Raw genomic sequence first — 9,580 nt, 5'->3', positions numbered from 1 at the left:
CGAGGCCGGGACATGCGTTAACGATGTATGAATGAGTGAGTGAGCGAATGATTGAGTGAGTGTGTGTGGTCAGTCCCTGGGGCCTGTGTGTGCATGAGTGTGCACGCGCGTGTGTGAGTGTGTGCGAGCTTCGGGTGTGGAGCGACCGCGGGCGGGGAGGAGCCGGGAGACGCCGGCCGGTCCCGCCCTCCGCTGCAGGTGGGCCGGGCCCGCGGCGGGGCCGGCCGCGCTCGCTGCTCTTGGCTCGCGGCCGCGCCGGGCTCGCAGGGCTGGGCTCGGGCTGCGGGGCGGCGCCGGGACAGGAAGCGGAAAGCGGCAGTGCAGCAGCGGCGGCGGCGGCGGCGGCGGCGGCGGCGGGGCTCTGCCTCTACGGGAGCCCAGCGCAGGCCGCAGAGCCGGGGCCGCTGTGAGCCGAGAGCGCGGGCCGGGGAGCCCGCACGGCCGGCGCGGAGGTGAGTCCCGCGGGAGGCCGGGCGCGGGGCGCGGAGCCGCTCCCCGCCGCGGGACCCCGCGCCCCGGCCCCGGACTGGGACCCCGGGTCCCCGCCCTCCTCGCCTCCCGCCCGGGAGCCCGCTCCCCGCCTGCGCACCGCACCCGGATCGTGCCTCCGGGGTCCCACTCCTCTCCCGAGCCCGCGAGGTGCGCCCCTCCTGCCCCGGCCCCTGCCCCGCCGCCCCGGCGCTCCCTCCCCACGCCTCGGACGCCGCCTTCTGCCCCGGCCGCACTTTGGGGTGCGCCTCGGGGTGCGCGTTCCGGCCGGCGGGGAGTGGCCGAACTTCCCGGGGCACCCGGGCGGCTGTACCGGCCCAGCGGGACGGGGGGCCGGGCCGCCCTGCGCTCCCTGGGAGTCGGGCGCGCACCGCGGTTCCCACCCTGCCGCGGGGCTCGACCCTGGAGCTGCCGGCCCCGGGCCAGAAACCGGCACAGAGCCGGCCTGTGTTCGCACCTCGCTTGCAAAACTGAGCCGGCCCCGGAGGCCTGGGGGGGGGGGGGGCGGGGGGGGGGGCGAGTCCGGTTGCGCCCGGGAGAGCGCAACAGGCAGGTAGGAGTTTACTTTCAAAAACGCCGGGGTGGAGCAGAAGGCGTCCGGCAAGTCCCCGCCCGAGGTGTCCCCGTTGGAGGAAATCTCACCGCACCGGGGCAGCCTTCGCCACGGGCAGGACCTCCCTTCCTCCTGGAGCCTTTGAACTGCCCCAAGCAAAGCGCCCAGAGAAGTGTGAAGCTTTATAAAAATTTAAACGCGTCGCCGGCGGAGGCAGGCGGGGGGCGGAGCCGTGGCCTGGCGGCCGGGAGGTGAGCGGCTGAGCCTCGGAGCTGAGAAATCTCTTGCTCAGTTTTCGCGTCTTCCAACCAGGTCATCAAGGCCCAGCCGAGGAGGTGTCGTGAGCCCGTTTAGCTCCTCGTTAAGAGAAGTCAGAGCGCTTAATATTCTGATGATTGTGTGGCTGGCGCGTGCGTTCTGTTGAGCCCTTTGGACCAGGCTGTGGTTGGAAGTGCATGTATTTTTAGACCTTTATGCCAAAAGCCAGCAAGCTGTAAAGAATCTGGCCGTTTTCACTGATATGTTTATGAATTTTACAGAGTTGCTGGAAAATATAGCTTGTGTCACCCATCAACAATGCTAATTAGCATTCTTCCTCCTCCGGGTGGGTTGATTACACAGCTCCTAGGCTTTTTAAAGTGACATGGCAGAAACTGCCTAAAACCAGGGAAAAGTAATTAGTCATTTTATGTAACTACTAATTAGAGTTTTTAGAGCTGAATTAAATCAGTGTGATCTAGCTGGGGCTTTGATTTGTGGGAGGAAACTGTTTTATTCTGCAGTTCAGAGAAAAGGACACTCTTCACCTATCCATGAGCCTTTAGAATTCCCAAACATTGGTGTCTGTCAAGGTAATTAGTGAAATTATTTGGTTGCAACTTAATTTGTAAGTAAAATGGCAGCATTTTGAGACGGCATATTTGCAAGGACTGCTTGCCAGGCAGTACATTTTTATTGTCTTACGTGTTTGAGCACCAGGACAGAACCATAAAGGAAAGTTTCCTTACCAAGCACCATTTCCATGTCACCTTAGTCTATTGAAGAATTAACAGGCGTTGAGTGAGGAAGTTATTCTCCCCTCCATCCCCCGATACACACAAACACCCTGTTTGTCACCCCAGACCTCAGCGGCATTTTTGGGTTACATGGGTGCTTATCCCATTGTATTTTAATAAGCAGTTTCTACCTTTGGACCTGCAGCTATTTCAGATTCTTTTCTTCCGGACTCTCTACAACACTTGGGACACCGGGCCTGTGAGCAGGAGTTGAAATTGCAAAATTCTTTGTGGGTTATGTGTGGTTTGGGACAATTTATGATGGTTGCCTGCCCTCCAATGTGTAAATAAACAGTTCTGGTAATTGCTGTATTGCTATTCGTTTTTCATAGCTAAGCGCACAGGTTCTGGAATTAGATTCTCAGAGTTCAAGCCCTGGCTCCTTCACTTACTGTGACCTTGCTTTCCTTAACGGTAGCATGACATTAATATCTGATGTCCTTTACATTGTTGTTCTCAGGATTAAGTGGGATATTGCATGCAAATGATTTAAATGATCCACAACACATAGTAAGCACACAAGTAACTAGTCTGTTAAATTGTGATTGTCATGCGCTCTCTCTGTAAGGTAACTAGCTGTGGTTAGGGGACTAGCTGTGTGTGGGCATGTGATGCGGGCATCGTGCTATGCCATTCATTTTCCAGAAGGTGGACAAGACAGGTTTAAGTGGACCATGTTTCTGCCAGCAGCTTTGGTCTCGCCTGCAGCCTGATGAAAAGGTGCATGCTGCTGTCCCCATTAGTGCCTTTCTGAATGCCATTTATTGGACAGCAATCATTGGACTAGGCACCATGGGATTTACAGAGGAGGTAGTACTCATAAAAATCTGTTTTTTTTTTTTTTTTAATTTAATGTTTATTTTTTTAGAGATAGAGAGAGAGACAACATGAATGGGACAGGGACAGAGAGAGAGGGAGACACAGAATCCGAAGCAGGCTCCAGGCTCTGAACTGTCAGCACAGAGCCCAATGCAGGGCTCAAACTCATGAACCGAGAGATCATGACCTGAGCCGAGGTCGGACGCTTAACCGACTGAGCCACCCAGGTGCCCCTAAAATCTATTTTTGAAGCTTAAAAATCTAGCAGGGGATAAGGGGGTCACTTGAAAACAGATACTCATCATAGAACCCCAGACATGTTAACCATTCACAGCTCTTCAGAAATCCACACCCTGCTGCTGGGGGGTGTTCCAGGGGTAATTAGCGACTAGAGCCAAGAGCAGTTATTCGAGGAAGGTGAGTTGAAATCTTTGGCAAAACAGGTAAAAAAAAAAAAATGAGGTTAACATTTTCTTTGCTTGTGTATAGTGGCCCAGAATCATTCATTTATCAGAGTTCTGTTGTAATGAAAATATCAATTGGGTTTGTCACAAATGCCACAGGCCTTCTGACCCCCCATCAGCGACCTGGAGGGTGTTTTATGGTTTAGAGAGCACAAGTTCACAAGTTCAGCAAAATGTTTTGCAGGGCTTTGCCATACCCTTCCCACCCTCCCATACTTACAACCCCAAGGCCCTCCAGATAAACCCAGTGGAACACACAGTTTTTTCTCTGATCCCTTTGATAGTCACTTCCCACCTGGGACTAGTAAAAGGAGGCCCAAGGAACAGAATGGATGTCACTAAATTACTTAGCTACAGTTAATGGTATTAGTTCGAGGTAGAGAAGCACTGGCCAAAAAATGTACATATAGTGTAATGCAATTGGTAGGGAAGTCTTGTGCCATACTAAAGGTATTCTTCCTAAGGAAGAAGGTATTCCTTCCTTGGGGCGGGCTCTGTGCTGACAACTCGGAGCCTGGAGCCTGCTTCGGATTCTGTGCCTCCCTCTCTCTCTGCCTCTCGCCCGCTCACACTCTGTGAGCTTGAAAAAAATAAACTTAAAAAAAAAAGATCTTAAAAAAAAAGTTAATGGAGTAAACCCTTTAGCATGCTATGTATGATAAAAAGTAATATGCACAGTATGCATAAACACGATTGCACCAGAAACTTCTTTCCCTTGGATTTACTGCAGAAGGAGCAGAGTGGCTCTTTAAATACAGTGTATGTCTCCATACCCCTCACAAGATAACTTTCTACCCTCCAAACCAGAGTTCCCGTAATTACTTCATAGCTGTAGGCAGAGCCGTTGATGTTTTTATAATTTCCTTTTCGTCAAGGTTAACTTGTGTTTACCACTGTCATTACCGTAACATATTATTTCCCTCGTATGATTTTCTGAACACTGTGTTTTTCTTTTAAGTAGTAGTCAGGTATATTTTATGTGGGTGAACTTGACTTTAGGGAAAGATCCTCTCTGAGGCCAGTGACCTTCAATTTGCTTTTAATAAAGCATGGCGAAGGGGGTTCTCTCTGACATTTGTGCCTGGGAATCCCAGAATTTAAGATGCTGCCATGCAGTCAAAAGTGCCCTGTGCACCTGTCCCAGCGTTGCCCTCCTGGCCTTCATGAGATGTCACTTGACCAGCCCTCACCCTTTCCTGGTGTTTGCCTCCGTCTCCCACCCAAGCAGTGCCTATAGCTGGTACTACAGGGGTGAAAGGCAGGAGGGCAGTGGTGGGGGGGAGAGGGGGTGGTCAGGCTGTTTGTGGGAAGCAGCTGAATGAGACTGCTGCTGATTTTTACTTAGTGTGTCTGCAGTGAGATTGTTGTGTGAGCAAAAAGTTGGTGGTTCTGACATCACCACTAACCTAATCTCTGCGTTACTTTCCTCTTCTGTAAAACTGAGAATGTAAACTAGACAATGGCTAGGGTTTCTTCCACAGTGGATCTGTGGCCTCCAAGGCCTGAGGTCTGCCACAGAAACCCTTACTCAGCACACATTTATTGATTGCCTGGTATATTTCAGGAGCTGAACAGACAGTAATGAATGTGGTCCCTGCCCTCCTGGTGCTTACAGTCTCCACTGGAGCCAGACATTAAGTAATCGTGCAATGTATGATTAGAAATTGTGACATAAAGGAAAAGTATAGGATTCTGTGAAGGGGCCTCATGTAGACTGGAGGGTCCCGAAGGGCCTCTTGAAAGAAGCAGTATTTATTTATTTTTGAATTTTTTTTTCATGTTTGTTTTTGGAGAGAGAAAGCGTGAGCAGGGGAGGAGCGGAGAAAGAGGGGGGCAGAGGATCCAAAGCGGGCTCTGTGCTGACAGCAGAGAGCCGGATGGGGGGCTCGAACTCACAGACTGTGAGATCATGACCTGAGCCAAAGTTGGAGAGCCTGGTGCCTTGAGGGGCCTGGAGCTGGAGAAGGAAGAGTGCAGCCTGGGAGGTGGGCAGGGCCCACACACCAAATGAAGGATTTTGGTTTATGCCAACTGTCGTGGGACACCATCCATGGACTGGTTTCAAGCAGAGAAATGACCTCCACGTTGTGATATGAAAGATCACTCTGGGTGCTGTGCACCTGCCAGTGTGGGTCATCTCTTGGGCCAGGATGATAGAGGGACAGTTCCAGATTCCAGGATCCATATTTATACTTTTTTTTTATTATTATTTTGAGAGAGAGAGTGCGCGCACAGGCGCGTGCACAGATGTGCAAGTGAAGAGGGGGCAGAGAGAGAGAGGGAGACAGAGGATCTGAAGCAGGCTCTGCACTGTCAGTATGGAGCCTGATGCAGGGCTCGATCCCATGAACTGTGAGATCATGACCTGTGCTGAAACCAAGAGTCTGATGCTTAACTGACTGAGCCACCCAGGGGCCCCTATGTTTACACCTTTATGTGACTGTCCTATTCAGGCCAGTGTAGCAGCCTATCAGTTTATTACCCCAGGAACCTGATTCCTTTTCATTACTTTATTATTTTCCTGATAAGGCATCCCTCTGACCTTATTTGAATCCTGCTACTTTCTTGTGCATAGAGGCGAGCTGTCTCGGAAACATAGCATTGCAGTGATAAGCTTCGCCATGGGTGTTCCTGTGGGCTATATCGAAGCTCTTTCGTTGGCCCTTAAAATGAGTCCACCCGGGATTTTGTCCATTTGCCTGCTGTTGCTCGTGCTTAATCCTTACTCAGATCTTGGACAAGAGTAGATCGCTGAAATAGAGACAGCATGATTTAGGAGAAAGGGCCCGAGCTCTCTGTAGACTGGGTTCTGTGGGGAGACCTGCAGCCTTCGTAATACACGAGCCCTCTGTCCACAGAGCCTAGGGGAAGTGGGTGGCTGAGCACCAGGAGAGTGACGGAGGCTCCTGAGGACTGACGTCAGCACTTAGTGACAGCAGGATGTGTGCGAGTCACAGGAAGGAGACTGTCAGAAGTGGCACAGGGCTGGACGAACGGCGTTGGTGCAGTGACTGTACCCCCCGGCAGAGGAAATTGGAAAGAGGTAGCTGAGTAGGAGATGTGCCCTGGGGATTCTTTCAGTATTTGTTGAGTACCTACCACGTTCAGAGTATCTTGGTGTAGGCAGATCATAGCTCCTGACTCCAAGGAGCTTATGCGAGAATAAATCCGTGGACAAAGAAGAGGAAAGGGCGAGTTTTGAGACTGAAGGGATAACCCGATGGGGGGAGAGGGAAGGCGCGTTGGAGAAATGGTAGCATCAGTACCATCAAGTCAGAGGCTGACGGGCAACAGAGAGCTCTGGGACGACAGACAGGCCGGGGGCCATGTGCATGTGCTGTTGTCACTGCTGTGTCCCAGCAGCGCTTACTGGGGTCTCCTGTGGCTGCTTGCTAATGCAGAGGTAGATGAATGCAGAAATGGGGTCAGAAGGTCTAGGGAAAGGAGGACAAGGCTGTGACCTTTGGGTTTGGCCTACTTAGAGCTAGTTCAGTGGAGTGTCGAGGGAGGAGGATTGGGGTGACAGTCAAGAGGGAGGGAGTGGCAGCAGATACAGACCACCCCTTTGATGAGTACAGGCAGGACTTGTGGGAGAACGTGGACGTGGGTGCCGGTAGAGTCAGGTAAAGCCCTTCCCCAGAGGGCACTCGGGAGCCCAGGATTTCCTTTGAGGGACGTGCCTGGAGTTGTCCTAGTAGATGGCCGGAGGTTTTAATGAGGACTTGGAATGACATCCTTGCGCGGAGGGAGGAGGGGAATGAAGCCTGGGTTGCCATGTGCCTTCCGCAGGGAGCCTGGTTTAATGCTCTCACCAACCTTAGGAGGAGCTCATGTGAAGTGGCCTCATTTTATGGGCGGTGGGTGAATAGTGGCTCAGAGATGTCATGACTGGGAAGCATGAACAGGACCAGCCCAGGTCTCAGGGCCTGGGTCACCTGCCTCTGAGACAGGCCAGCAGCATTTAGCCAGAATTAGCTAATTAGCTCCTGGTACTGAGCGGTTTAGTAATTTGAGGTTTCATAACCAATAAGGGAGTAAAGCCTGGGATTGGAACCCAGCTCCCGATACCGTATCTGTTGCCATTTTCAGATCACCCCTGGGAGAACAGTGGCTGGCTGATTTATCCCAGTTTGACAGATGAGGAAACTGAGGCCGACTTCAAGGCAAGCGGCCCCTCCCAGGTCGTCCTGGACAGTGAAGAGGTCTGGCTAGAACCCATGTCCCTCCACTGCTCGCCTTGGGCTCTTGATGGCAGAGGAGAAATGATGAGTCCGGACACCCAGGCCCAGGGAGGTTCGCCCAGGGTCACAGCCCCTGGAAGTGAACGTGCCTCAGTTAGAGTGAATGCTGAGGGCAGACGCATCCTAAGTGGTGTTTGAGGCTGAGGGCCTCTAGGTTTACAGGTTGTTGGCAGGGTCATTGTGGGGGGCGGGGAGGGCATTGGCATTTGCAGCTCCTTTGTTTTCTCTCCACACTTATCTCACTGGCTTTGTTTGCACTGGAAGGAGGGGCCCTGAATGGGCGGAGACCAGCTCTGGGGTGAGGGATACAGGGGCAGACAGTCTTGTGGTTCTCAGGCTTCTAGAAGTCAAGGTTGAGCATGTGGGGCTCAGGAATGTACTTGGAAATCTTTCCCATTTATTTCTATTGCAATGCAATATCTAATGAAAACTTGGGGAAACACCCAGGAGCCCGCAACAAATAAATCACCTACTTCCATTTTCTGATGATCCCTCTTAATCATGTTTACATAAGCCTTTTATATGATTGTAACTGTAACCCAGATTCAGGACGTATCTATAATCCTGTAGTGTGTCTTTTATTTATTTATTTTTTACTTAAAAAATTTTTTTACATCTATTTATTTTTGAGAGAGAGGGAGAGAGAGCGCGAGCAAGGGAGGGACAGAGAGAGAGGGAGACACAGAATCCAAAACAGGCTCCAGGCTCTGAGCTGTCTGCACAGAGCCCGACATGGGGCTCGAACCCACGAACCGTGAGATCGTAACCTGAGCTGAAGTTGGACGCTTAACCAGCTGAACCACCCAGGTGCCCCTGTAGTCCGCCTTTTAAATTTACCATTATATTGTAAAACTTTCCATACTTCGTAATTATTTTAAACAGCTCTATGATTTTTCTTTGGGTGGATGAATCATGTTTTCCTTACCTATTCCTCTGCTTTGGGGGCATTTAGATGATTTCTCACTTTCCACTGTTATAGATGATGCGGTAGTAGTTTTTCTTTAAAAAAAAAAAAAAAAAATTGTTCCCTAGGATAAATTCTCAGGTGTTTGGATTCCTGGATTAAAGAGACAAAAAACTTTTTCTCTCTTTTCTTTCTTTCTTTTTTTTTTCATTGGTTTTCAGCAACTGCAAGCAACATCCCTTAAAAGCTGCTTCCCTGTGTATTGTTCTTGGGACCAGCAAACTGGCAGTGGGGGCTGGGCACTGTCTAGGCTGTGGGATGGGAAGTCACTTCCTCCAGCCTGAACCCATGCAGCGAGGCTGTGGCCAGGAAATGGCCAAGGACCAGGTCTCTCCCGGCTCTGGTTTGCCTGCTGCTGTGGAAGGGGAGGCTGTGGCCAGGAAATGGCCAAGGGCCAGGTCTCTCCCGGCTCTGGTTTGCCTGCTGCTGTGGAAGGGGTTTGGCCTGCCCCGCACCTGCCTCCCAGACATCTGGGGAAGCTCATTGCTGCCTGGGCAGTGCATTTAACACTCAGACACTTCTTCCTTGCTCACTCTGTTCCATAACAGAGATCCCAGAGGAGGTGGTTGCCGTCATTTGTCTTCCGAGATCTTTGGGTTGCCTTTGACAGTAAATCTCTTTTTTTCTCTCCACTTTTCCTAGAATTTGTTCCTGTCGAAGAGCGGCTCCTGGATCTCCAGACCCTTTGCAGTCTTAGGAGGCGAGTAGGTGAAATTCCCTACCTCTGAGGAGAAACACTGCCCGCTCCTTCATCAAGAGCAAGCTCCCCATTGCTATGGATACCGAATCCACATACTCTGGATATTCTTACTATTCAAGTCATTCGAAAAAATCTCACAGACAAGGGTATGTAAGCTCTGGGTTGTTCCACATTTCCTTCTGGGGACACTGGCAGGTGGGTCCAGATTTCAAGACTCACTTTTCAAATGGCAAAGCCAGGTTGCAGGGCTGCTGATGGCTGGAGGTTCAGTCCACGGTGCGTGAGAAGCTGCTGG

At 51.3% G+C, this 9,580-nt stretch overlaps 1 protein-coding gene across 1 annotated transcript in view; it reads left to right on the top strand.

Moving 5' to 3' along the window:
• Positions 1 to 341: 341 nt before the first annotated feature.
• VANGL1 (VANGL planar cell polarity protein 1) overlaps positions 342 to 9,580 on the top strand; it is a 48,024-nt gene continuing 38,785 nt past the window's right edge. Inside the window, exons 1-2 of the mRNA XM_058716107.1 lie at positions 342 to 452; positions 9,228 to 9,431. Coding sequence (XP_058572090.1) covers positions 9,361 to 9,431 — 71 coding nt within the window. The 5' untranslated portion in view covers positions 342 to 452; positions 9,228 to 9,360. The remainder of the gene's footprint in view (positions 453 to 9,227; positions 9,432 to 9,580) is intronic.

Source organism: Neofelis nebulosa, chromosome 2 (assembly GCF_028018385.1).
Source record: "Neofelis nebulosa isolate mNeoNeb1 chromosome 2, mNeoNeb1.pri, whole genome shotgun sequence".
NCBI classification, from domain to species: Eukaryota; Metazoa; Chordata; class Mammalia; order Carnivora; family Felidae; genus Neofelis; species Neofelis nebulosa.
The sequence above is the reverse complement of the archived record's forward strand: the minus strand, read 5'-3'. Positions and strand labels throughout refer to the sequence as shown.